At 59.3% G+C, this 27997-nt stretch overlaps 1 protein-coding gene across 4 annotated transcripts; it reads right to left on the reverse strand.

Moving 5' to 3' along the window:
- Positions 1-2112: 2112 nt before the first annotated feature.
- SH2B3 (SH2B adaptor protein 3) lies at positions 2113-27067 on the reverse strand. 4 transcript variants are annotated; one of them, XM_069871174.1, is made up of 8 exons: positions 26553-27067; positions 17124-17909; positions 4667-4768; positions 4060-4151; positions 3851-3942; positions 3455-3669; positions 2960-3131; positions 2113-2641 (listed from the first exon to the last, which is right to left on the reverse strand). In XM_069871174.1, the coding sequence occupies exons 2-8, from the start codon at positions 17880-17882 to the stop codon at positions 2361-2363; spliced, it is 1713 nt and encodes a 570-aa protein (XP_069727275.1). In that variant the 5' UTR covers positions 17883-17909; positions 26553-27067; the 3' UTR covers positions 2113-2360. The 4 variants fall into 4 exon arrangements, with proteins under 4 accessions (XP_069727275.1, XP_069727277.1, XP_069727276.1 ...); XM_069871176.1 differs by lacking the exon at positions 26553-27067 and adding an exon at positions 24922-25076; XM_069871175.1 differs by lacking the exon at positions 26553-27067 and adding an exon at positions 19091-19297.
- Positions 27068-27997: the final 930 nt, after the last annotated feature.

The raw sequence follows: 27997 nt of genomic DNA on the forward strand, positions 1-27997 counted from the left end.
CTCCCCTCTCCCTCCTCATCATCCCTGTTAATGCAAGACCTCGGGGAGTCGTTTATTAGCCATGAAAGGGAACTGACTTGCCTGGCACGAACCAGCCCTGGCTACACACGCCTCTGCCACTCGGTGCAGCCTTTGTGCTGGTCTGGGGAGGAAAAAGGGATGCGGATACGGCCGAGGAGCTCCAGCCGAGGACAGGGCTGGCTTTGTTTCTCCAGCAGCCTCGCTGGGTTTGGCAGCACTGACCAGTGCAATTTGCTCTTAATGCTCCAGTTTCAAGAATAAGCGTGTGACAGCACGTGCTGAGCACCAGATAACGCTGGTCCCCACTGAAATGCAGGATTCCTCCCTGTGCATCCCTTTTCAAGTTGTTTTAAACTGAGAAAGGAGAGGGGCAGGGGAGACGTTGCCTGCTCTAAATGCACAGACGCACCGGGGAGGGGGCTGGGGCGAGAGATGAGGCACAAAATGCAAATCCTGAATGGTTTCTCAAGTTGATGTTATCCCGTTTCTCCCAGCCCTCATACTCTATTACTTATAAAACCAGCCTTGCTCTCACGGCTGCTCCCTGCGCTGCGTCTGGCCCTGGTTACGCTGGTCCTGCCCCATCCTGGCTCCTGTCTGTGCTCTGTCTTAGCCCTTTCTGACCCAGCCAGTGCTGGGACCTTGCTCTTCAATTCCTGACCCTGAGCAGACCTTGGCTCCTCAGGCTTTGGCTACCAACCACGCTCACTCTAAAAACCCCTGCCTAGAGGGTGGATTCTTGCGAAACTCCTTAAACTGGACCCTCACGAGGCTTTTTTTTATTTGCTTGCTTTCAAATTAATTCCTAAATATTAACGGTCTCGAAGTTCTCCCACCTCTAGTGCAATTCCAAGAAAAATACAGACTCTCCTCTAAGGGAATTTCAAGGCAAGTTTTGCATCCGAAATCCCGGGGAGCGCCGTGCGGGCTGTGCTGAGAAATCTGGAAGTTGAGTGCTACGAACATCCCCTCCGGCGTGTCGCAACGGCTCCTGCCCCTTCCTTATTCTTAAAATAACGGCAGCTTCTGAGAAGCGGTTCCTCTCTCTCTCAGCTGCCCCAGCGCCAGCAGGTAGAGCAGCCCCAGGGCTCGGAGGCAGCGAGGGCAGCAGAGCCTGGAAAGAGCAGAGGGGTTTGGGGTGCAGCCACGCTCCCCGGCACTGGGGACCAGGGCGCTGAGCCCCAGGGATTCGCTGCGTGCACCGTGCTTCCCATGGGAGGCACATCTTGCTCCGTGCACACCAGAGCTTCTACAGCAAGATGTTTGCAGGTGAACGAGAGAAAACGCGGCTAATTAAAGCCCTTGAGGTGCTGTCCCAGCAGCCTCCTCCACCTAAGGCACATTGGGGGTGCAGCCCCTCTGCGGGGAGAGGCTTCTCCAGGCAGGGACGGCATCTCCTCGCCTGCGAGAGGCCGGTGCAGAGCTTTAAATATCACCAAACTCTCGCACGCACAGTGTTTTAGGGGGAAAAATAAAAGGCAAGTGAGAGCGGGGTGGGCAGCCGCCGATGCAAAACTATTTGGGGGAAAAAAGTACTTTAGATTTGTAAGTAAAATGTTTCTATCAGTGGGATAAAACGCCTCCATCACTGGAGGAGGTGTTGCTGTCAGTCTCGGCGTTAGTTCTCAGCTAGTGACATTATTAATGATGGAGCAGTTAGTGTTCACGTCTTAATTAGCAAGGCTAATGGGGTAAGTAGGTTTCTGGCTCTCGCGGGGAGCGACTGCAACTGTGCTGGGTTAAAAGAAAAAGAGCAAGAAGAGCCAGTTTTTGCCTTATCTAAAACGAAAGCCCCAAATCTGCTCGCGATCGTCATCTCTGCCCAACGCAGGAGCTCAGCTCCAACAGGTCGGGCTTGGCTGGAGGGTTTGGCAGCGGCAGCGTGTGCCGGGGCGGGAGGACGGGGCTCGGCTTTGCCTGGAGCAGCAACCGGTCGATGAATTTATAAGCCACTTGGGTTGTTTTTCCCTTTCTCCTGCGCTACGGGTGCGACACGAGGCCCCGGTTCCTTCGCTGGGCGCTGTCGTGCGAGGGACTGAGCCCAGCGGCACGATGCTCGGCACGGAGGGACACAGGCAGGAGCAGCATGTGTAAACAGTAACAAGAAAGCTTTTATAATAACAACAAAAAAAATAAAAAATAAAGGGCCCTTTAACAGGCCGAAGAGAGGGAGCAACACCCGTACCGGAGTGAAAAATTACCCCCTTCCTCGCAAAAATATAATAATTATCCCTAACCAGAGGAAGAAACTAGGTACATTCTTTCTTTCGATGGGACACCTGGAAGGTCTCTGGGATGTCTCCACCTGAAAGTGCATCCTGGAGCGGGCTGGGCACCCGTCAGAGCGGCGTGTACTGGTTGTCGATGGCTCGGACGTGGCCGCGTCCCGCTGCCTCTGCCTCGTAGTCCGAATCGTGGTGCCGGGAGCCGGGAGCGGCGGTGGCCCCGCTGGCACGCAGGCTCTGCGCCAGCTCAGCCGCCGGTGGCACCAGGTGGAAGATCTGCTCCGTCGGGGAACCCGGGGGGGTCTCGTCGGGGCAGGAGGAGGGGGCCAGGCTGAATTCGGGGCTCCAGCTGGGAACAGGCAGGGGAAGAGGGACTGTGCTGCCGGAGCCGGGAGCTGTGGGCAGAGGGGAGATGGTTGGGGGGATGCTCCTGCCCCGCTGTCCCTGCTGAGGGCACCGGGGTGGGGGTGCGGGGCACATCCTACACCCACTCTGGCATATCTGGCGGTTTGGGACAGCTTCTCCTTTCTCAAAAAAGGAAGCCGGGAGCTCGGGAGTCACCTTTTGAGCCACCGCTCAGCTGCTTCTGCTTCCCCTCCACTGCCTTCAGCCAAGGGACCCGGCGCTGGGGCATCTGCACCCACCCGGGGACCCCCCCACCCCTCCATCCCCGCAGCCCCTGGGGACGCCCCCGTCCCTCTGGGCCCACGCACCTTGCGCCTGCGGGAGGACGACGACGTAGCTGGACAGACGGACGTCGCAGGCCGCCCCGCACTCCAGCGGGATAGGGTAGCGATGGAAGTGGTGCAGCATCTCCACGATGGAGGAGAAGCGGAGGTGCTGGACGCGGCACTGGCCCCGCTCCGTCAGCGCCAGCCGCAGGTGCTGCGGGAAGGAGAGACCCATTACCCTTCCAGCAGCCTCCGTGCTGGAGATGAGCAGCGGGAACACAGAGATATTTGGGGTGAGGGGGGGAAAAAACGACCGTAGGACAATGTGCTGCATCCCAAAGTTTGGCCCCTGGGAGTGGGGATGGGGCCACCAGCCCATTGCAAGTGCTGGAGCAGGGACCAGGCAAGGAGAGCATCTCGGTGGGGTGGGATGCAGCGGGACTGGGGCTGTGCCATGGGGATGGCACTGCCCGAAGGCCTCCTGCAAGATTTCCACCCCTCCCAGCATCCCTACCCCAGCCCCTCTCCCACCTGTACCTTGGCTCTGCCCTGGAAGTTGAAGGTGAGCACGTACTCGCCGCGCCGCGTCTCGCTCTGCCGCACCAGAAAGACGCCGTGGCCCTCCAGCCCCCCGAGCTGCACCAGCTGAGCCGCCTTCACGCGCGAGATGGGCCCGTGGAACCAGGGGCAGGAGGAGAGGAACTGCTCCGTCTTCGGCCCCGCTGCCTCCCCCGGGACCCTCGGCATCGCCCCTGCCAGGGCACAGGGATGAGCAGCTGGGGGGCACGGGGATCCCTGCCCAGCCCCTCATCCCTCCCCTGGGCTCTGACCCCTGCCACGCTGTTTGGGGTTGTCCGATCAGCCTGGGATGCGGAGACCCCTCATCCAGGGATGCCCTGTCCCCAGGGTCACCTGGGCATCGCTGCTGCTCACCTGGGCTCAGGGGGTCGGGGCTGGTGGTGGGGCCGCCGGCCGCAGGGTTGGGGTGCCGGCACGCCAGGAGCTCGGGGTCACCCACGTCGGACCTGCCGGGGACGCGAGAATCCAGGCTGAGAGCTGGTGGTGGGGAGCCAGCACGGTGTTGGGGGACGCAGGGAGGCTGTCCCCGGTCCCAGGCTCAGCGACACCCGCTGGGTGCTTACCCCCTGCGTGCACACTCCCGCATCTCGGCCATCCAGGAGCTGAGCTGCTGCTCGTCCCCAGCCTCGAACAGGACATCGGTGGCATTGGTGACCTGGTGGACATCGGAGAGGGACACGGGGGCTTCAGAGATGGGCATCCCCCTCCCACCTGGGCACCAACCCTGACCCAGCCAGGACACAGCATCTCCCACCACCAATGCCGGGTGCTGGGCTCTTCTCCCAAGGGACAGGGGACAGGACGAGAGGGAATGGCCTCAAGCTCCACCAGGGAAGGGTCAGGCTGGACATTAAGAAACAATTTTTCATGGAAAGGGTGATTGGTCCCTGGCAGAGGCTGCCCAGGGAGGGGGTTGAGTCGCCTTCCCTGGAGGGGTTTAACGGACGCGTGGACGAGGCACTGAGGGACATGGGTTAGTGATTGATGGGAATGGTTGGACTCGATGATCTGATGGGTCTTTTCCAACCTGGTGATTTTATGATTCTATCCCCTCCCGGGTTGGGAAGAGGAACTGAAATTTGGCACGGGGGCTTTCGGCAGCCACGTGAATCCCGGAGGCTGGGAAAGGCGCCCTGGGGCTGGCTGCAGATCTCCCCACCCAGGCCCTACCTTGAGGACGAAGGTGTGGATGTTATCAGGCATCTCGAGGCGTGTGCACCTCCGCACCTCCTGGATGGTGGAGCAGGCGGCGTGCAGCTTTGGCTTGGAGCTCTGCAGAGGGAAGCGCAGCAGCTGAGCTCACCCGCGCCCCTAAATGCCACCTCACATCCCACAGCTCCACTGGGCTGGGGGGTGTCTAGCCTGCTGGGAGCCATCCAGAATATGGCAACCGGCAAGGAAATACCCAGCTCTGCAGGGAAACACCCTGCTGGCGAGGAAATACCCCCTGAGCGAGGAAATACCCGACACGGCACCGCCTGGCCCCTGCTGGGGCATTTCAGGGGGCTGGATGGCACCCAATGCAGGGATCCATCTCGGATCCAGCAGCAGAGGGATGGGAGGAGGGATAAGGGAGCTCCCAGCGTGTCTGTGTGCGCCAGGGGAACTGGGGAAATGGGGGTGCAGGCAGGGAGCGCCCCGGCTGAGGGTGCGGGGCTCGGCGCTCAGCGGTGTCGTGCCGAGAGCTCTCCCAGCCAGTTTGCTGCTGACACAGGCAGATGACAAAACGCTGAGCAAACACTTCCAGAAAGGCTCCCGCCACCCCTCCCGGCAGCTTTCGGTTCCTCTGCCGCCCAGCGTGCCCCGCGCGCTGGCAAGCGAGACGCCCAGCGCACGGCACGCGCCCGGGCTGCACCCCAGGTGCCGTGGACCCTCCTGGGTGCAAAATGCCCCTGGAGCATCCCCTGCTCCAGCGCTGGGTGATGGAGATAAACTCCTACACCCATCCCGCAGCCCGAGTCAAGCGTGTGGCTCTGTGTTCGAGCCGCCCCATGCAGCCTGGCGCAGCCCAGCCGGTGCCGAGCACGCTCGTCCCCCTGCACTGGGCTTGCTGGCAGCTAAATTTTGATTTTCTAGGATTCACAGGGCAGTTTCAGCATCCCACGAGCCGCCACAGCGCCCTGTGCCCTCTCCGATCCACGGCCACTGCCCCTGCAAGGCTGCAGGCGCTTCACACGATGGAATTGGCCAACCCAACTGTCTTAATCTTTCTCTGAGCTTATTCCATCACCTGAAATTCCTCTGAGCTTATCACACCCGCAGCAAAGCCACCTGCACAACCCTGAGGAGGTCCCCCCCGGGCAAACTCCGTGCTCCCCCAACCAAACTAAGCATGGATGCTATTTTTTTTTTTTTTCCCCCATCCCCCTTCCTTCCTTCCTCCCTCGACACTCTCGACCAAGGACTTGGTGTACTCTGGGGCCGGAAACACAACGCGAGAGGGATCAGCCCTTATCAGCAGAGAGCTCTGCCAAAAAAGAAAGTTCTTAGAAGTCGTTCGCCGAATGGCATCGTGCAACAGAGTCGGTGTCATCGCAGCGGCTCGCGGCACCGCCGAGCCCGTGATTGCAGCGTAGCTGCAATCACGGGCTCGGAGGTGCCACGAGCCGCTGCGATGACACCAATTCTTCATCCCAAAGTTCTATTTTTTGCCATCCTTGGAAGGTAACTGAGTCCCACGCCAAGTCCTGCACGGACAAAGTGAAGGACCTGCCCATCCCGGCTGTTTTCCTGAGCTCGCGCCCGGTGCCGGCGTTATCGGCACGCGTCCCAACAGCAGCGGCGTTGAGGTTGGCCTCCTCTTTTCCTAGGAAGCGGGGGAAATTCCAGGAAAAGGGAGTTCGGCGAAGCCCTTTGCGTCCGTATCCCCCCCTCCACGGAGGGCGCAGAAAAGGGGGGTGGGCGTGAATGGAGAAGGAAATGATGTGGCAGAGAGATACGGCGCCCGAAAAAAAACCCAGCCTGGCTTCGGAGAAGTGCCTGCCGCAGGGACGCTGCCCCCGCCCCCCGAGCCGCCGCACCTGACCGCAAAGATGCCCTGCTCGATGGCAGCCGGTACCGAGAAATCCGATTTCTCGGTAACCAAAACTGCACACTCAACGTGTTCGTCCGGCGCCCACGGGCTGCTTCTCTACGAGAAAGGGGTGACGGCGGCATCGTGGGGCTGAGCAAACCCCCTGCTGCCAGCTTGGTACCCACCCCAGCTCCCGGCTGGGCTTGGGATCATAGAATCATAGAATCACCAGGTTGGAAGAGAACCACTGGATCATCGAGTCCAACCATTCCCATCAATCACTAACCCATGTCCCTCAGCACCTCGTCCACCCGTCCCTTAAACCCCTCCAGGGAAGGGGACTCAACCCCCTCCCTGGGCAGCCTCTGCCAGTGCCCAATGATCCTTTCCATGAAAATTTTTTTCCTAATGTTCAGCCTGAACCTCCCCTGGTGGAGCTCTTGGCACTTACTTCTACTTAGAGTCATAGAATCACCAGGTTGGAAAAGACCCTACTGGATCATTGAGTCCAACCATTCCCATCAATCACTAAACCACGTCCCTCACTCAGGAGCAGCATCCTTCCCCCTGCAGTCCGTGGAACCCAGCTCTTTGTGGGTTTATTCTTTGCAGGGGAATTTTCTAAAGTTTAAATACACGAAGCTTCAGCCAGGCCAGCTCTGTCCCCAGTGTCAAGGGACAAACTGGAAGACAGAGAAAAACTCCTCCAAGGCAAAACTCCCTCCTGCTCCCTGTTCAAAACATCTCACCAGAGCCCAAGGCTCAACCTGGGGAGAAAAAAACCACTGCAGCCCCCATCCTCGCATCCTTGACTGGCAGGGGCTGTGTGAGGACACGGGGAGCGCTGGCACCACAGGGGGAGTGTCACCACATCTCCTGTGGCCACCGCACGCCTGGGGACATTTGCCAGCATCCACCGCTATAGGAAGGAAAGCGATGCCGGTGGCGCTCATTGGCGTGGGCAACCCCCTGGCACTGGCACAGCCTCAGCATCGCTGGCATCGCTGGCACCATCCTCCCTCTGGAGCCTTCCCAGCGCACCTTTCCAACGGTTGGACTCGATGATCCGGTGGGTCTTTTCCAACCACCAGGCGCGGAGGGCTGGCTCCGCACGGCAGGTCCCCCTGCACCTCTCCAAAAAGGATATTTTGGATTTATGTATTTTTTCTTTTTTTGGAAGCAAAACTCCTCCCAGCCAGGAGGTGCCCTCACCATCATGCTCTGAGCCACGGTGTTAAGGAGCACAACCTGCACAGGGGCACAGGGAACACTGCAAAAGCTCAAATGCTAGCTGAGTGCTTTTTTTTTTTTAATTGGGGGGGGGGAAAAGGAAGGCAGACGGCTTTCCAAGAACAAGAGTGAAATCACAGCACCACGCTGCCCACACCCTGAGAGCCACGGGCACCTCGAGGTCTGAGCGGCACCACCCACGCCCCAGCAGGGCGCTGGCACTCACCGTGCACCCCGACCTCACCGAGCTCAGCTCGTCACCGCCGGGTCCCCAAAACGCTGCTTTGCACAGGAGGGAGCTGGAGTCACCCACCCTTCCCAGGCGCTTCGGCCAGCGCTGTGACCCCGGCTGACAAAAGTGGCACCTTAGTGACAGTGGTGGCATGGCGAGGATGGTGATGGCACCTCAGTGACAGTGGTGGCACAGTGAGGATAGTGGTGGCACCTCACTGACAGTGGTGGCACGGTGAGGATGGTGGTGGCACCTCAGTGACAGCAGTGGCACGGCGAGGATGGTGATGGCACGGTGAGGATGATGGTGGCACCTCAGCGACAGTGGTGGCACGGTGAGGATGGTGGTGGCACGGTGAGGATGGTGGTACCTCAGTGACAGCGGTGGCACAGCGAGGATGGTGGTGGCACAGCAGTGATGGTGGTGGCATGGTGAGGATGGTGGTGGCACAGCAGTGATGGTGGTGGCATGGTGAGGATGGTGGTGGCACCTCAGTGACAGTTGTGGCACAGTGAGGATGGTGGTGGCACCTCAGTGGCAGCGGTGGCATGGTGAGGATGATGGTGGCACGGTGAGGATGATGGTGGCACCTCAGCAACAGTGGTGGCACGGTGAGGATGATGGTGGCATGGTGAGGATGATGGTGGGACCTCAGCGGCAGTGGTGGCACGGTGAGGATGGAGGTGACACAGCCACGGCAGCAGGAGAAGCAAACGGAGGCTGCAGAGAGCAAATCCTTCGAGAGCAGCGGGCGCTGCTGCCGGCCCCTCCGTTCCCCAGGGATTTCCCTGCGCTGGGTCTTTCACTTCCACTCTGAGTCTCGCTGCAGCAGGTGGGGAAGTGCCCTGAGCTCTTGGGCAAGGTCCCCGATGGATTCGGGTGAGGTTTGTTGCTTCGAGTCACTCACAGAGCCTGCCGTGTACCCCTCACGCAAGGGACAAACCCCAGCCGCGGCCGCAGGGTGCCCAGGCTCAGTCCCATCAGGATGCTGGCGGATGGACAGACGGACGGACAGGGAGGCCACCAAGGTCTGCGGTGGTGTGAGCGCTGGGTTCCTCCGGCATAAAACCACATCCCGTACCCACGGCGCTGGGGAGTTTTGTGAAGTTTCCCAGGAGCACAGAGACACGCAGCCCCGTCCCGGGGGATGCCAGGCGAAGCAGAAGGGAAACACGTCCCGTTGTCCCAGCGCAGAGCAGCGAGGTGCCAGCGGGGTCTCATGGGGGACATCAAATACGCTGGAGGGTGCAAGGCTGCGGTGATTGTCCTCGGGGGGTTGTACCATGGGCAATCCCAGTGCTCATCCTCAGGGACTTTCCATCACGGATAATCCCAGTGCTTGCCCTCCGGCATTTTCACCACGGTTAAACTCAAGGCTCATCCTCGAGGACTTTGCCCCGCAGATAATCCCAGCACATGTCCTTGGGTGTTCGCACCACAGCTAATCCCTGCGTTCATCCTCCAGGATTTGCACCGTGGCTGATCCCAAGGCTCTGCTCCGGGCAGCCCTGTGCCGACGCAGGCTGAGATCCCACCGATTGGAGCCAGTTCTCTGCACGCTCCTGGCCTCTTACGTGCCTCCTGTACCCTGTGTCCACACCAGGGCACCCCCAGCCCAGCTCACACCCTCAAAGCTCACTGTGGAGTTCCCTAGCGCGGCACTCCGGCCCCGAGCCTGTTCACTCTGAAACCTACTGACAGCAGCAGTAAGTGCCAACATGGGGTTCCCTGTTCTGGGTTTGGGGTACTGGCTATAGGAAGTTTTCTGCCTCTGGTAAGCAGAGAAACACGAGAGGTGATCCCCATCGTAGGTGTGACCTCAACCCCTACCCTCAAACCTCCCCCACACCCCTCTGTGCCCTCTCCAAACCCCAGCAACGCCAGAGGGACAGAAGAGTTTCCAAGACACCCTCTTTCCAAGCATCCTCAACGCCTTCAGCAGGGGACAGAGCTGTCCCCGCGGGGACCGGGATCAGCGGTGACAAGAGGCACCGTTGTGCTGGCCTGAAGCGCTGGCTCAGGGGCAGCCGGGGCACAAAGCACCTTCTGTTCCCACCCCGAGCGGCCGCCGAGCGCCGGCAAACGGCGACGTGAGAAAACACAGCCTGGACCCCTGCCGACCCACCGAGCCCCTATTTCTCCTTAAATTAAACCTGAAACACCGTGAAACGCAACCCCGAGAACCGCCGGGCAAATCCGTTCCTGGGGGGAGGAACAGTCCCTCCCCAAAACCCTACAAATCACCCCAAAATCAGCAAGCCCAGCAGCTCGCATTCCCAGCGGCGTTTGGGAAGACGAGGGCTATAAACAGGATCTGTGGATCAGCAGCCTTTGCCAACCCTTTTATTTTATTTTTTTTTTTTTATTTTAAGCCAAACTCGCTTCCAGCGTGGGCTGCTTCAAGAATTTCCTGGAATAAATAACAAGGGTGGAAAGTAAACAAGGTGTCTGCATGCAAGCGGGAGCCGGCTGCAGCCAGAGCCTGAGTCACCCCGGGGGGATGTGGGGTGTCCAACACGGATCCCGTAAGGTCCCCGTGCTCCCTAGGGCATCCCAGGATCTGGCATCACCCTGGGGTTTGGCATCACCCAGGATAATGCAAGAGCTTCAAGAGCCCAAGCAGGAGCATTTGATCCCCCTAGGTGGGTATTTTGGACCCAAATCAGGACCTGATGCTGTGTCCTGCCCAGCTGAAGGAAGCAGGTCTTGCCCAAAATGCTTTGTTTTCAGTATAATATCAAGATTATCGAAGGGTTTGAGTTGGAAGGGACCTTAAAGATCATCTAATTCCAGCCAGGGACGCCTCCCACTGGATCTGGTTGCTCCAAGCCCCATCCAACCTGGCCTTGAACACCTCCAGGGATGGGGTAACCACAACTTCTCTGGGCAACCAGTGCCTCCTCACCAGCCTCACTGTGAAGAATTTCCTCCTTACATCTAATCTAAATCTTCCCCTCTCCAATTTATAGCCCATCACGGGCACCGGTCGGAGCTGGGATAAGCTGCCTGGTGGGAAGGAGCAGGGTCCATCCCGGTCAAAGCCCAACACCAGGATGAGTCCTTCCAGACCCGGAGCTGCCTGCGCAGGCTCTCATAAATATTTACCTTTGAAAGAAGCAGCGCTCAGCCTTGAAACAACCACATCCTGGGCCATAAAACAGAAAAGAAAAAAAAAAAAAAGAAAAAGGAAAGAAAGACAACAACCACCCAAAAAAACACCACCGGGCATCTCCCACCAGCTGCTGAGTGGACCCAGCACCCTCTGGCACCCTGCAGAGGCTAACAGGGAAGCAGCACAGTGCTTTCCCAGTCCCTTTTTGCTGTGATTCTCTCAATATCTGCATTTTTTGCTCACTTCTTGGCTTGCACGTGGCGTTTTCCCAGCCTGCAGCAACCGCTGTGACGGGGACAGCACCGGCAGCCCCGTGCTGGCAGGCAGCGAAGCGTCACTGCCACGGGCAGGGAGGTCACAGCAAGCCCCCCAACCCCAGCAGCAGCAAGGTGGATTTTAAAGGATGGAGTTAAAAAGAAAGGAAATCCTCCAAGCATCAATTCTGCACACCCCAAGCACCCCAGCGCCCCGGGAAGCGCAGGCTGGAGCTCAGTCCCACACCCTTCCCCTCTCAACCCAATCAAGCTCAGGCAAGCTCCATCCCAGCAACACGGTTTCCAAAATAAGAAACTCTGCTCTTCAGCAATTAAGGCTGGGGCTGTGGTTACTCTGCTAAAAGTGTTTTTTCCGTGCATGACCAAGGATGGAAAAAGTTGCGGTTAATAAATGACAAATAACCTTTTGTCTCATCAACCTCCCCCTGCGCATCCTCACCCTGAGATACAAAAAAAATAAAAAAAAAAAAAAGAAGGGGGGGAAATAAAAAGTCACCACCAAAAATCTCAAAAAGCCAAAAAGGATGCCCAGCCCCACACGCCTTCGAAGAACAGCGAGTGGTGCAGCAGCACTGAAAGTGAAGCGGAGAGGGGATGCGCCACCCGCCCTGCTCAGCGGTGAAAGTCTGCAGGCGGGTTTCGGTGCAGCTCCGGGTGCCTTTCGATGTGTTTTCACCTCTCCCGAGGGAATCGCAGCACATCCAAACCCCTCTGACTCTTACCCAGTGGCAGTTTTCCAAGCTCGTGCCCCGGAGCTGCCAGGAGAGGGATGAGGTGCCTGGGGTTGCTGGGAGAGGGATGAGGTCCCTGGGAGAGGGATGCTGGGAGAGGGATGAGGTCCTTGGGGTTGCTGGGAGAGGGATGCCAGGAGAGGGATGAGGTCCCTGGGGTTGCTGGGAGAGGGATGCTTGGAGAGGGATGAGGTCCCTGGAAGTGCCAGGTGAAGGATGTGGTCCCTGGACGTCCTGTGACAAGAAAGCAGCCCCTGGAGTTGTCGTCATGAGAGGGATGTGGTCCCTAGGGTTGCTGGGAGAGAGATGCCAGGAGAAGGATGCCAGAGGAAGGATGCTGTCCCTGGAGGTGCAGGCTGAGGGATGCCACCCCAGGAGAAGGATGCAGCTCTCTGGCCACGTGCTGTCCAGCCACCCAAGGACAACGCTACTGGGTTGCTCTTGGCTGCAGGAGCAAGGCAACAACCCCTGCCAGCCTGGGATGGTTTAACATTTTTCATTGCTACACAGAGAGGAAAAAAAAAGCGTGTGAGGAGCCAGCTCGCCCCTGGGCAAACCATGGGGATGAGGGCAGGAGCACACATGGTCCAGCCTGCTCTGGCTCCCAGGATGGAGGACACCAAATGGCATCCAGACTGACCCAAACGTGCCCTTCCCCTGGCCAGGATGATAACAGGACTCTGAGATGCTTCCCATCACCAATAAACCTCTTCCTGCAAGAAGGAAAGAAAAGAGGAGGAAAAGACCATTTTGCATCGTTTTGTGCAGGAATAGAGGAACGGAGGAGCTTACAAGGCTGCAACAGCTTGAGGATATTTGTGCACCCGATTTGCTGCATCCAGTTTTTCAGCATAATTACAGGTCACTAATAAGAGGAAACATGCTTTGGTTTTTGAAGCGAAGCATTGTGCTGCAGAAGAGGGGGGTTTGCTCAAGTCCCTGCCTGGGACAGGGATGCAAACACAGCTGCTGCTGGGGTCAAGGCTTCTCAAACCGTGGCCTCTCCGTACATCCCTGCGGGCAGGAACCAGCAGCAGCTCCCCTTCCACCACTGCCTCCTCTTATATTCTCAGCCGAGTCACTTAAGGCTGTGTTTGAGCTCCTGGAGGGACAACGCAGCCCCAGGAGGAGCCGGGATGGGGACCACAACATCAGGATACCCACCCCCAGCACGCCTGGCCGGCTGCCACGTGGAGCACCAGGCACTGAACCGGAGCTCAGCGGCACCTGCTTGCTCAGGAGGTGGCAGTTCTCAGAAACCAACTTCAGGTGAAAGGAAGGGGAAAAAGAAAGAAGAAAAAAATAAAGAGAGAGAGAGAAAAAAAAAAAAAGGAAACCAAAGCAGTCTCACGCTGAGCAGAGATAAAAATACTGCTCCTCCTGCGGCCACGGCTACAGGCGTACGAGCCCTGACACAGACACCACGGGGTTTTCGCCGGATGGAGTCTTCCCGGCTAGTTTCAGCATGCCATCAATTTACGGGACGCGCTGGATTTCATTAAAACGCTATAAAGAAACCAGCACAAATGCAAATCCCATTTCCCTTCTCCTTCCTGTGAAAACATCTGGTCAACAGAAACAGCTTGGGACACTGCTGCTGCAAATCCCAGTTCTCCTGGAGTTTGGGATCTGGCCGTTCCACAGGCTCCCGGGGCTGGGGCTCAGCTGCTGAGCGGGGCTGCCCCAAAACACACAAACCTGCGTGCCAGCTTTGGCTTAAGGCAGAGAGGCCTCAGAACTGCTCAGTCCCACAAGATAAATGAGAATAAATGGCAGAGGAGAAAGCCCTTAGTGCTTCCATGTAAAGCAGGGAGGCCTGGTGAGCATCACCCTCATACTAGACATTAGAGAATCCCCCTGTGCTGCATGCCTAGGACCACACCCAGGGTTTCTCTAGCTTTCCTGTGCACGTGCGCGCTTACAGATGATACAAGCACTACAGACACCTCGATATTTGGAGCCCCAAGTGCTCTGCACACCAGGGTGGCCCCACCGGTGGCCCCAGAGCCTCGTGCTGCAGAGCATCATCACCTCACCCTGGCACTGGTTAGCAGCACAGCATCTTCACCCCCTTCTCCAGCACATCAGCACCCTCCAGCATGCCCCCAGGAAAGGGATCGGGGTGACCTGAGCCCACCAGTAACCTCCAGCCAGGCTGTGACCTGCGCCCAGCAAAGCCGCGGGTCCAACCGTCTCCAAATTCCTCCTTGGCAACATCAGTTTTCCAGCACTCAAGGGAGGAAGGAGCGACGCCAGAAGTGACCCAGCAAGCATGGAAAGCCCCGTCTCATCCCACCAAAGCTCCCATCAGACCAGCACATCCATGCAGGATGGGATGCCCACGGCAGAGAGCACCACGGGGATCGTGGCAGCTCCAGCACGGCACCCCGTCACCACCACCCAAGGAGTAAATGGGATTAGGGCTCCTCAAAGCCCCCTGCTCCCTTTGATGCCAGGCACGCTACGGGATTAGGAAGAGAGGCCCCGCTGGAGCACACTGTGGGGAAAAAGCAGCGGGGAAAATAAGATAAAAACTGGCAGGAGCAGAGTGATGGAGCAGCAGCCAAGCCCTGGTGGGGCACACGCGGGGCCACCCCCTCTCCCCACGCCTCCTGCCTTTCCAAAGTCATTGCAAGGTGCTGAATATTTGGGGGCTTAGCTTGATGCTGTAAAATTGGGCTGAATTGCCATTTAAATATGATTACATCAAATTTAAAGGGTAGAAAAGGAGGAGCGCACTATCAGGGAGACCTCGAGGGTGACCAACGGTCTGGAAGCCAGTCGGGGATGAGAGACCCCAAAGACTGTTTTTACAGTTGCTTATTTAAACCCATTCATTTTTCACGTCAATCAACAGCATTTTCAAATCAGAAACAGAGCCACAGCACCAGGCGAAGGCAGCAGCAAAGCCCCGAGAGCATCCCAAGGCTCAGGGGTGGAGGGGAGGGGGCTCCCTGCAACCTTCCCGGGGGAGTTACTGGTTATTACTTACTTATTTTGAAGGAGAAAAAAAAAACACAACAGCAAGAAGCTGTCTTGTTCCCACTGTTAAAGCATTTGCCCCCTTGCTGGCTTGGGGGAGTGGGACCCCCCAGCCCACAGGGGACTTTGCACTGCCCCCAGAATCCAACCACGGTTACTGGGAAAAGGGCTGGATTGACTCTCCTGTAAAGGAGACAGCATCTGGCCCTGGCCCAATTAATTAGAAAGGAAGGACCCACCCTGAGAGTATTTGCACAGGAAGCAATTTACTCATGAATCCAGCTAGGAACATCCCCCCTTCCAGGGACCTGGCTGAGAACCACCCCCTGCTCGACGCCCCGGGGACTGCGGGGTCCTCAGCCTCACAGGGACTGGGACTCACTGGGAAATCTCTGTGGGACAGAGATTTGCTGCAAACTGCAAGGAATAACGCTGCGTTGCTGGGTGAACTTGCCAAATATCTTGTTTTAAACGCCTACGGGTCAAAGCTGGGCGGCGAGGAGAGGAAGAATGCGCTGGGTTTGCTTCCCAAGAGGAGAGAAGGGTTAAAAACAGACACTGGGGATTCTATCTGGTGTGAAGGTGGCCAAATCCATCATAATGTGCTTGGATGCTGCCTGGCTGATGGGAGCCTCCTCCAAGAGCCCCAGGGGGATGCTGTTTGGAGCCAGAACCCCTTGTGCCCCAGGATGGGGACACATACTCCCAGAAGAACAAGCAGCTGCGACCCCTGACACAATGGAGCTTTAAAAGCAGCTTTTGCTTTCAGATTTTACAGTTTTGGAATCAGTTTGTTGTTTTTTTGGATTTTTTTTTTTGTTTTAAATTTAATATCGGTGTTGTTGACAGAAATAGCAGGAATTTATGGGGCTGCTCCCTGGCCCCGTGCCGCAGCGAAGAGCAAACACAGCCCAGAGGCAGGGACCTGGCTCTACCTGAGGTTTCCTCCCTCTGAAGCTCAACTCGGTCATCAAAGTTAAACAAGCACAAGAAAAAAAAAAAAAAAAAAAGGAAAAAGAAAGAAACCCCAGCCTATCACGCCTGCGTAAGACCTGCCATGTGGAGGAACTGCCTTTTTAAAGATTAAACACCACGGCTCCCCCCGCGTCGCTCCCTGTTCACTCACATCCTGCATCATCTCCGCTCCAGCCGGAGTCGAAGCACCGCAGGAGCTCCCTGGGGTAGCAGAGATCTGAATGTCTAGCCACAAAAGTACTTACAAAAATAAAATTAAAGTCCCTTACAGGTCCCATGGGAAGCAGAGAGAGGCGCAAAGCCTAATTCTTATTTTCCCCTTCCTTTCCCAGCTTGCCCAGACCATCAGATGCTCTGGCTGCTGGAGCCACGGCGCAGCAGGGACAGGGTGAATTTGAGGTTCGCCAGACCCACCGTGCTGGGATGAGCCCATGGGGATGCTGGGGATGAGGGGGATGGAGGCTGGTGGCCTCCATCCTCAGCTCTGCTTCTAGCTGGAAAAGCCAGGTTTGGGGTCCCAGCAGGGAGAAAAGCAATCGCATTTCAACAGACTACAACAATCAGCGTGCACTTCATCACCCTCAGCACAAGGTCACAGCATCTTTCACCCTCTAAAACGCAAGGCTGCAACAGTGCCTCAGCTCTTCTTCTTCTCAGAGGTCTTAAATAAACCGAGCGCAGCCTTGTGTGGCTGCAGGGGAGGGAGAACAGCAGCACAGTAAACACGTTTGGGTGAGAAACCCTAGATGATGATTGATACGCTGTGCTCCGTCCCGCAGGACATGCTGGCACCCTGGGATCATCCCCAACCCATCACCAAGGGACCCGCAGCATCGTTTGGCTGAAACGGGCAAAGAGGTGGACATCAGGAAAAAATATTTCATGGAAAGGGTCATTGGTCCCTGGCAGAGGCTGCCCAGGGAGGGGGTTGAGTCACCTTCCCTGAAGGGGTTTAAAAGATGGGTGGATGAGGTGCTGAGGTGGTTTAGTGATTGATGGGAATGGTTGGACTCGATGATCTGGTGGGTCCTTTCCAACCTAGGGATTCTGTGATTCTAAGAGCCGGCATGCCCTTACCTTGGGTGGGTCGAAGAGCTCCAGCACGTACTCCTCATTGTCCGGGGCCCCCGCTTGCCTCAGCACCAGGCGGCAGCGCTGCCAGCGTGTCCCGCTGTCCAGGGAGGTCTCGTCCAACAGCCCGTACTTGAGGAGCCCCTCCTTGCGCACCTCGGGGGGCTGCTCCCGCGACAGCCCCCACGGCAGGATGCGCTTGCCCAGTCCCGGCTTGAGCGCTGCCTCTGCCACCACCTCCCCGTCCCCATCGCCGGGGATGGCATCCGAGGAGCGGCGTCGGAAGAAGCTGCGCCAGCTCCTGCGCAGCTGGCTGAGCGAAAAGGGTCGCCGGGCTGGTCCCGCCAGCTCCTCTGAGCTCCAGGACTTGCGCAGCCCTCCTGGAGCAGCCTCCGGGGCTCGGCTGGGCTGCTCGGGGTGGGCGCCTGGCTCTGCGTCAGCTTTGGTGGTAACCGTGCCCAAGGAGGCATCCATGTGCCGCCGGTGCGTCTCCCGGTAATCCCGCGCGGGGCCGGCAGGGAGGACGCGGAGCTGGTTCATGGCGAAGCCCTCCTTCACCTCATGGCAGAAATACTGCTGGAAGAGGTCGGTGAATTGCACCGAGAAGTTCTCGGCGGCCAGGAGGTCATGGTGCGGGTGCTCGGTGGCGAAGCGCAGGTAGTGCCGCGCCAGCTCCTTGGCGGTGCTGATGGCGTGCCGCTCACAGAACTCATGCCAGCCCCGGGGATGCGCTGGCGTGCCGGCCGGCAGAGCGTGCCCATTCATTGCCGTGGCTCCAGCGAGGTGCCCGCGCTGCAAGACAGAGCACAGTGGGGGCATCAGGGTAGCCCCAAAACACCCCCCGCTACCCCGGGAGCCGCTGCCCGGCACAAGCGCGGATGCGCAGCCGCAGGGCGAGCGGCCCAGGGCACATCGTGGTTAGCCTGGGTCCAGTCAAAGCCGCTTCGTTCACCGGGAAGGAGCATGGGGACAAGAATTGCAGCCAGCCTGGGGGTGCCCGGCTCCCCGATAAGCGTCCGTGGACGCAACCGCTAAGGCTCACCCCGCGCCGCTTGGCGCCGGCAGTAGCCGTGCGAGATTCCGAGCTCCTGGCCGTGGGGCAGCACCTTGCGCTCCCATCCCCACCTGGCAGGGCCGTGCCTCAGTTTCCCCACCTGCGAGGTGGGGTGCAGGCGGGTCTCGGAGCGGGGTGTCTGCGCAGCTTCCTGCCCGCACAGCTGCCTGCAGCTGCCCGCGGCCCCGCGGGGACACCCGGCCGGGCTGCATCCGCTCTCCTCCTGCCAAGACTTTGCAGCGCCGATGGGTTTCCCTCCAGGGACCTATTTCAGCGGAGCTGATAAAACTGGAGTGGGGGCGGGAGGAGAGGAAACAACAAGAAAAGCTGCAGAAATCCAGGGATGGAGGGGGCTCTCCTGCCAGATCCACCCGCACCCACCGGCCCGGGGAGATGCGGCTGCACCGCTGGCACGGCCAGGGATGAACACGACTCCCTGCGATGACCGAGGGGCCATCAGGCTCCAGCAAACCACTCTGTATCTCTGCCCGGAGCAGATTTTGCTGCGAGGCCAATCTGAGAGCACCCGTGGCCGGTACGCAGCCACCCCGCCGTGCCCGCCTGAGCCCAGCAGCGTTGTCCCCCACGGCCACCCCGCCTGCGCCGTGCTGCTTACCGCCAAGCCTCGTGCTCGCCCGCGGCGCTTATCGGAGCCATGCACTGCGCTCGGGCAGGAAACATCGGCCAACACGCCCCAATCCTGCTGCGCCAGCACCACCGGGCACCGCCGCCTCCCCAAAACTCCAGCTGCCCCGCGGCAGCGACCCCGGTTACCGGCAGAGGAGGAAAAGTGATTGCGTTAGTTGGAGGGAGGAAAAATTAAAACGCAAACGGGGGGCTGGGAGGAAGCGAGCGTGGCGATGCGGAGCACGGCACATCTTGTTCGCAGCCGGGGAGGCGATAACGCCGGGAAGCGGACCTCTATCTCTGCCCACCCGTTGCCTTTCCTAGCACGTCCCGCGAAGTTTGGAGGCGAGGGGAGATGTTATCTGCCCCCCACCAGCCTCGCCAGGGCCCAACTTCTCAGAAGAGCTGCCCGAGGCTTGGGGGCGGCCGGCCTCGCGGCCGTGGCGGGCAGGCAGCCGCCTGCAGCCCGGCTGAGCCCCCAGCGAGGCCCCTGCACGCAGCCGTCTATCAGCAGCACCAGCCTGCCCGTGACTCAGCACCCGCTGGCTGCGCTCCCGCTTCCTCCCGGCACCCGGGATCCGCTGCCGCCGGCACCGCCGGCACCGCCAGCACGCGCAGTGCGATGCTTCCCCAAAACGCCGAAGCGAGCGGGACTCTCACACAGACAACTCCTCAGGCACGGAGAAGATTCCCAGGATGGGGAACTGGCCTCCTGGCTTTGGCAGAGGTTTGTGGCACGGGGAAACGCTGGGCTTCGCCTGCTCTCTGCGGTGGGAAGCAGCCCAAGGTCATCTCCGGCAGCAATGTGCTTTTTCCAACTGGCGCGATGATGGGAAATACACCCCCAGCACTTCCTCCTGCCAGCCCCAGCACAAACCGCTGCGCTCTCCTTCCTGCTCCTGCCCGGCGCGTTTCCCGCGGGGAAATTGCTACCCTGGCTATCTTGGCTGAATCCACAGTTGAGCTACTGGAGCACCAAGAGTCCCCGATGAGGACCCTGCTCCTCCACTCACGGATGCAAGTGCCAGCCGCCAGCTGGGATTCTCCCTGCTCCAGCTCATCGTGCTCCACGACGCCAGAATTGCCACAATTCAGCAGCCAGTGGCTTTAAGGCAGAATCAACAACTGCATCCCTTGCACTCCCTTCTTACAAAAGGCTCCTGGCTGTCCTGTGCGTCTCCACCGAGCCCAAGGACCTGTCGCAAGAGCTAATTGCTTTGGTTTGCACTGAAAGGAGAATCCAGTCCACCCTCGGACACGCCACAGCCACTGGAAAACACTGCGAGCCACCCAGCTCACCCGGCCTCAGGGCTGTTTTCAGGTGCTGGGGTTGTTTTGGGGTGCTGGGCCAGGAGCTCGAGGAAGAACAGGATGGGACGGAGCGGCTGTGGGGTGCTGGCTTTGATGCGGGCTGGGACAGCGAGCCCCGACTTGTGCAGGATCCAGCCCTGCAGCCAAGCCACCCCCGGGAGATTTCATTAAACTCTTGCCCAACCTGGCGAGTGTCGCTGCGGCAGCAGGATGGGGACCTGCACTCGGAGCCAGCAACAGGTTATTTGTGCTCTGGTGGTGGCCAAAATCCCAATAAATGCATTTGTTGCTAATTGCACCCGGAGGAGCCGGCAGCAAGGAGCAGCACTGGAGGTGATGCTGGGAGCCGGCACCGTGGTTCTGCCACCCAGTCCTGCAGGATACGTGGTTCGGAGCCATCCACTGGCTTTGGAGGCCACCTGCCTACCACAAAAGAGCCAAGTAGGGGGCTGTGGTTGTGCAAAAAGGGCACCCTCCAGCACCCAGAGCTGCAAGTCACTGGAACAGGCTGCCCAGGGAGGTGGTGGAGTCACCTTCCCTGGAGATGTTTAAGGGACGGGTGAATGAGGCGCTGAGGGACATGGGTTAGTGACTGATGGGAATGGTTGGACTCAATGATCCAGTGGATCATTTCCAACCTGGTAATTCTATGAAATCCAGCCTGGAAGGGGTATGTGAGAGCGCAGAGACAGTGATGACACCATGCCTGGCACCGAGCGAGGCGTGGCTCACACACGCGTGTGCACAGGCAGCCCCAGAGCATGTGCAGCTCAGCCAACACACCACGATCTGAAAATGAAACCAGCCGCAGCTCCTCGCCGCTACCCTCCACGCCAGGAACACGCATGGCACCAGCATAAATAGGAAATTTGATTTATGGGCCGGCTCCCCCAGAAACAACTGCTCACCAGCTGGAGGAAAAGTGGCTGGTGGCATTTTCTTCTCCCTCCTGCGAGCACATCCCTGTTCAAAGTTCACCCCAAGGACTATTTTCAGGAGGGAGCGAAGAGAGGGGCTGGGAGACGCCCTCGCCAGCCCCACAGCTCCCAGCTTCCCGAAATACAGAAGTTCCCACAATCCCAAGAGCAGGAACATTGTTCCTTCTCAGGATGTCCTCCATGAAAAGAGCTATTCTGAGCCAGCAGCAGCCTTTCTTGGCACAGCCCCGCAGCCAGCAAGCAAGGCAGCTATAAAAGGCTGAGTTACAATGAACAGCACTTTTCAATGGGAGAGCATCCGGCGCAGGGGGCTGAGGGAGGTGCAGGTCCCTTGGGGGACCCGGAGGGATGTGGGTCCCCAGAGAAGCAGCCCACCAGGGTGGGCTTGCAAGGGCTGGGTGATGCAGAGCATCCCCCCTGGGATGGTGCCAATGCACCCCCACAGCCCTTCTCTGCATCCCGATCCCCCAGGGACCGGGGCGATGGATGCTGGAGGACCAGCTGGATGCAACCCTGGGCTGAGAGTGCGGAGCAGCGTGGCCGTTTGGGGTTGGACATGGAGACACAGCTGCGCAGGGAGGCAGGAGGGGCTGGCTGCAGCGGGAGAGGTGGGAGAGGATCCAGCTGCAGCCTCCCGGTGTGGGATAAGGAGAGGTGACAGAAGGGAGCACCCTGATTGTGGGTCACAACACGACAAGTTCATAGCACGTACCCTGCCCGGGGCACACTCACTGCAGAGCGAGCGCAGCCATGGAAAGCCCCACAAAGTTCTACTGCTGCCCTTCAGCCAAGCCTCTTTGCTTCCCAGCAGCTTTCTTTCACTAGAGGGGTAAATATTACTGATTTATCCCCAAGGAGAACAGAAAGCCTCAGCCTAGGCACCCAGGGCAGCACGGAGACACCATGGAAGGCAAGGAGGATGACAGACCCCTATCACCCCCCTCAAACCAGCACTCCCGTATTTACAGCATCACTATAAGAAAGCCGAGGCCATTTGAGCACCAGGCCAACACAACACCCCAGGGCAGGAACTGCCTGGCACCGTCCTGCTCCTCTCTCTGGGAGCAGCTCCCTGGTGTGGATTCTCTGGGGTCCCACAGAAGGTGACAGCACAGCACCGTCACTCCCTGTGACCTGCCGGCTGTTCCCACACAGGCTGGAGGACCCCAGGGGTCTGAGGACCTTCCCTCCTTCTCCTTCAGCTGAACTGAACCGACAAACTCCATGAGGGGCAGGCAGGTCAGAGAGAGCCCACTGCATGCTGACACAGGCTGTTTTCTTAGGAAATAGGGTTAGAAGCCAGGAGGCTTGGATGGGCTGATTTTAGTCTCTTCTCCTTGCTTTCTCATGGGACACATTCTCCCCTTATTTGACCACCTGGCAGTATGCAACTTGCTGTATGAAAGGCCAGAGCTGGCCTTCACCTATGGCTCTGTGCGGGCTGAGCAGCGCTGCAGACCTCTGAGGTTACAGCACTTCAAATCCAGAGGAATCCCACGCGTTTGGCTTCCCCCGATTGCTCCACTGGGACATCCAGGATGAAGACAGCCCATGCTGAACCCACCTCAGGCCAAATATAAGCTCCAGGCTTGCTTAGCCTGCAGGAGCTCACCAGGACAAGCCCCTTCAGCCAGCCCAGCTCCCCAAAGACCCTCCGCCTGCTCCCATCCACCCAAGCGCCCATCACCGCGGCGTCTGACACCCTGCAGCCCAGTTGACATCATCGCGCTCTCCTACACCCACTGCCTGCGGGGGAAAAAAAAAAAACAACCAACCAACAACCCAGCAGCGGGGTGGCCTCTTTCGACAGGGTTTGTTTTGTTGCACGAAATGAATCGCTGCAGTGTAGGCGTGGGAGCAGCCAGGCTCCCAGGGGAGCAGCCGGCCGGTGGTCTCCAGCTTTGTGGACAGTGGGGAGCAACTAGCAGCTCAGCCTCTGGGGACCCAGCTCTCCCTCCCCATGGCAGAGGTGCCACGTGGGGCTAGATTTGGCCCTTCCTCCTCGCCAGCAAGCGCTGCCAGCACCACAAACCCCACCAGCGCTGAGCTCTTTGCACTTTCATTTCATCTTACCCGCTGGGATTCGCGCAGACGTCTTGGCCGTGCTGGGGTCAGTCCCTGGCAGCCCCGTGGGTGGGGAGGGTTTGCTCCGGAGTAGGAGGATGTGAGACCTCTCAAAAGCCACCAGCACTTACACCCACATCTCTCTGGCACGATCCACGGCGCTGACAGACCCGCGCTGCCCCGCGGGCTCCAGTGAAACCAAAATGGATTTTTTTTTGCAGCGACGATAAATACGTAAAAGTAAAGATGAAAACAAAAGCGGTACTGGGGGTGGGGGGAATGCACAGGGACGAGGCTTTCCTGCACCAAAAGCAAGTTAAAAAGAAATCCCAGGCGCTGGTCTGGTCGCCAAACAACTCAAAGTGAAACCTGCCAGTAATTTCATAGCTCTTTAAACTCCAATCCCATAACCTGTCAGCAAAGCCCGACAGCAGACAGGGACATGCGAGAGCAGCCAGACCACCTCTTCCTCCACCTGCTCTTCCTACCTAAGCAGAGCAACCCAAAAAAGTCCCTGGGCCACCAGCCCACGATTCCAACACATCTTGAATCAATTTGCAACAACAATATCGAAATCGCAGCTTGACAACTCCTCCTGGTTTCCTTGACAGTAAATCCCAGCCTGGGCAGCGTCGCTGCCGCCGGAGCCAGCGGATCCAGGCGTTCCGCGAGTGACCCCGCCGAGGCTTGGCACGAGCAGAAGCGGGCACGACGGCGGAGTCCCCGGGGACTGCGGGATGCTGCCCACCAGAGCATCGGCCCCGCGCTCCGAGTTCGTGCTCCTGCCAAGCCAACCGAGTCTGCTGGGAGCAGAAAGCCAGAGAGCTTGGCAGGCTGTGGCTGGCACCTCCGCTCGGCTCTGGCAGCGGCCAGCGGGGCAGAGGAGAAGGGGACAGAGGGCAGGGCACAGCCTCCACGGGCAGACAAGCACCCCACGGTGGGTGGGCATCGCCCCACGGGGCCCTGCACCCTCCAAACGGGGGCAAACAGGGATGCGGGGGTCTGGGGGCAAGGCTGGCTCTGTGCCCGCTGCCCCCCTGGAAATGGGGTCCTGGGAAATGGGGGATCTTGAGGGGAACAGGGATCCCAGAAGAGGGGTGCTCCGGGCTAAAGGGGTGCTGAAAAGATAGAGGTGCCCAGGACTAGGGGCACCCATGGGAGACCAGAGCCCCTGGGATAGGAAGGGTCCGTGAGGGAAATGAGTGCATGGAGGGAGGACAAGGGCTCCGTGGCCCCGGACAGAGGGAACCAGGGGAAGAGGTGCAGGATAGAGGAGGGGGGAAAGGGGATGCAGGAGGGTGCAGAGGGGTCCGAGGGCTCGGGGCTGGCAGAGGAGGGAGGTCGTGCCCCTAGAGCCGGGATGCTGGGGCTCGGGGAGAGGGTCTGAGCCTGGGGGGCTGTGCAGGAGGAGATGCTGGGGGTGCTGGGGCTCGGGGTCCGAGCTTGGGGGCTGTGCAGGAGGAGATGCTGGAGCTCGGGGACGGGGGTCCGAGCCTGGGGGCTGTGCAGGAGGAGATGCTGGGGCTCGGGGAGGGGGGGTCCGAGCCTGGGGGCTGCGCAGGAGGAGATGCTGGGGCTTGAGGAGGGGGGTCCGAGCCTGGGGGCTGCGCAGGAGGAGATGCTGGAGCTCGGGGAGGGAGTCAGCCCCCTTGGGCTGAGCAGGAGGAGCAGCCGGAGCTGCTGGGGCTCGGGCTCCTCTCCCGGTGGCGGCGCTGCCTAACTCCCCTCCCCGTCCCATCCCGCCGCCGCCGCTTCCCGGGAACCTCCCGTCCCCGTTCCAGCCCGGTCCCGGTCCCGGTCCCGGGGTTACCTGCAGGAGAAGGCGTCCGGGGGCTGGTCGCCCATGGCGGAGCGCGGCGGAGCCCCGGGGACGGGACGGGACGGCTCGGTTCGGCTCCGCACGGCTCGGTTGAAGCAAGAAACCAGCAAGACCCCCCACCCCGTCCCCGATCCCGCCCGGCCCGGGCGGGTTATGTAAAGCGGAGCGGAGCGGCCGGAGGGGCGGAGGCTGCGCGGGGGCGGAACGGGGCGGGGAGCCCTGTCTGTCTGTCTGTCTGTCCGTCCGTCCCGGGCTCCGCACGGCTCCGCGCAGCCCCTCCCCTCCGCCTTTTATCTTATCGCGCCCGCGGAGGCGCAAACAGCACCCCCCCACCCCACCCCGGGGAAAGCCCCCGGGGTTTATTTTAATTCGGATCGATCGGTTTGGTTAGCTTGCTGTGAGTTTTTTTACAGCTCGCTGGGTGGCTCGGGGCGGTGTCCCAGCCCGGGGAGGTTTGGGGGCTCGGGACACCCGCAAAACAGCCGCTTTCCTCTCCCTGCCCGGCCGCCTCCTCCCAGGATGGGACCCCCGGGGGCTGCAGAGGGCGAGACGCCTTCTCAAACCCAATTTCTCATCGTTTTCCTCTGCCTTTTGGCCAAGGAAATCATCAGGCTGCGAAAGGAATAGGAATGCGGGTTTTTGATAGGAATGGTTGGACCTGATGATCCGGTGGGTCTCTTCCAACCTGGTTATTCTATGATTCTATGAAAGCATCGCGGGGTGATGCGTGTCGGAGCAGATCAGGACACGGGGATTGTGTTTATCCCACGCTACAGCCAAGGGATTCACGGTTGCGATGTCCCTCCGGTGCCAACCAGGGCTGGGAGCACACGGCTTGGCTGTCCCGGTGTTGTCCTGGCGTCGTCCCATCCCAGGGGAACAGAAGTGGCAGAGCTGCGGTCACCCACCCTTTGAGGCGTGGGAAATAGGAGGACAATAAACTTCCCCTGCCCCTTTTTCCAGGAAAGGGGTGGTTTGTGGCCTGGACGGTCACATCTAGCCAATTAACGTCTCCTATCCACGTCACCAGCTATCCCAACAGCTCCTCCAGGACCTCACCCACCCCACGAGGCAGCAGCGCTGGGCACAGAGGGGCTCTCCTTGCCCCCCAGGCTGCTCACGCAAGAGCCGTGGCTGGTCCTTGCCCAGCACACCAAGCTGGGGAAACCCAGGGAAGCGGCAGCTGGGATTTTACAGGCACCACGCGACCGGTTTGTGGGTGCTGGGAAGGTGGAAGCTGCAAGCTTTTGCCCTTGGAGAGTGGGCTGAGGCTCATCGAGCTGTTTGCGAATGGGCACGTGTGCCACCACCAGCGGGCTCCATCCTCCGTGATGCTTTAAAACACACCCCAGTCGTCCCTTCTGATGGGGAAAAGGCTGGAGTGGGAATCCCCCCACTAGTGTTGTGCCCCAGGGCTGGCCTTCCCCAGACCACAGCCCTGCTGCCCCCCTGCATCCCCACCGACCCCCCCAAACCAGAGCAGCGCTTTCCTACAGGGCTATAACCCCACATTCCCCTTGGGCATCGCCTGTTCTGGGGGTCCAGGCAACTCGGCAAGCAGCCAGCCTTCCCCAAGCCCCAGAGGGAAGTGGCTGGGAGCAGCTGATGTCATAAAATCTTACCTTAAAAGCTGATTTTGAATTCCTCCAGCCGTTGCTTCATGCATAATTGCACCTTCTGCCTTTTTTCTCGGAGCACGGACCAGCGATGGGCAGAGCTCAGTGCCTGCTCTCCTTCCCACGGGCGGCTGTCCCGGCTCGCAGCTATCTCACACTTTTCTTGACGTGCTTCATCTATTTCAAAAAGCGCCCTCTCAGCGTCCTCAGCCCCCGTGGCCTGAGATTTCTGTTTTGTTTTGCTTCCTGTATGGATTTTCTACAGTCCCTAACTGCTAGTTCACTACCACCGACTTCTGCTTTTTCTGTTTGTTTGTGCTGAGCTGCGCGGATGCCCTTGTACAAGTGCACACACACACATGTGCCGCTGCTTCCCTTCCGCTCTGCACCACGCTCAGCTTTTAACCATTGCCGCTTTCTTCTCCTTTAAAAAGCTTCCAATCCTCCTTCCCACTTCTCTCTTTAACTCCCACCCTCTGGCCCTCTTTGCTTTCAGGATGCGTGGGATAGTTTGGAAATGGCACATTGGCATTTCCTAGGGTGGGATGTGATCCGCTTGCAGGTGACCTCTGCCTTCTCGCAGCCAGATGAGGATCCCCCCCCTCCTCCTTCTCTGACTGGAGGGGCGCAGGGGTGACCTGTGGGAATGTTTGGGGTCTGGGCTGAGCTGACAATGCCCCCAAAATCTCATCCTGGCTTTTGCGCGTCCCTTCAGGGGGCCGGAGGGGGTGGTGGGCTGGGGGCTGATGCTCAGGGTGGGGATGGGTAGGGTTGGGATGGTCAGGGCGGTGATGGGCAAGGGTGGTGAGCAGGATGGGAGATGGGCAGGGGGTTAGTGCTCAGGATGGGTATGGGACAAGGTAGTGAGCAGGATGGGAGATAGGCAGGGGGCTGATGCTCAGGGTGGGGATGGGCTGGGGGTGATGAGCAGGATGGGAGATGGGCTGGGGGCTGATGCTCAGGGTGGGGGATACTCAGGGTGGGGATGGGCTGTGGGTGATGAGCAGGATGGCTAATGGGCTGGATGGTTGATGGGCAGGAGGTTAATGCTCAGGGTGGGGATGGGCAAGGGTGGTGAGCAGGATGGTAGATGGATTGGGGGCTGATGCTTCGGATAGGAATGGGTAGGGTGGGGGATGCTCAGGGTGGGGTTGGGCTGGGAGTGATGTGCAGGATGGTAGACGTGTTGGGGGTAGTGAGCAGGATGGTAGATGGGTTGGGGGTGGTGAGCAGGATGGTAGATGGGTTGGGTGGTCCTGAGCTGGGTGGGTGATGCTCAGGGTGGGGATGGGCAGGGTTGGGATGGTCAGGGTGGGGATGGGCTGGGGGCTGATGCTAGAGGCAGGGATGGGCAGGGTGGGGGATACTCAGGGTGGTGATGGGCTGGATGGTTGATGGGCAGGGGGTCAATGCTCAGGGTGGGGATGGGCAAGAGTGGTGAGCAGGATGGG

The sequence above is a fragment of the Phaenicophaeus curvirostris genome, chromosome 17, assembly GCF_032191515.1.
Source record: "Phaenicophaeus curvirostris isolate KB17595 chromosome 17, BPBGC_Pcur_1.0, whole genome shotgun sequence".
Taxonomy (NCBI): domain Eukaryota; kingdom Metazoa; phylum Chordata; class Aves; order Cuculiformes; family Cuculidae; genus Phaenicophaeus; species Phaenicophaeus curvirostris.

Bases quoted from the DNA above. Each gene is read 5' to 3' on its own strand.
- SH2B3 (XM_069871174.1), bottom strand. From the start codon at position 17,882: ATGAATGGGCACGCTCTGCCGGCCGGCACGCCAGCGCATCCCCGGGGC. The intron at 3,670-3,850 runs GTGAGCAGCAGC...GTGCCCTGGCAG, and splicing joins CCCCGACCCCCTGAGCCCAG to GGGCGATGCCGAGGGTCCCG. The intron at 2,642-2,959 runs GTGCGTGGGCCC...CTCTGCCCACAG, and splicing joins CGTCCTCCCGCAGGCGCAAG to CTCCCGGCTCCGGCAGCACA.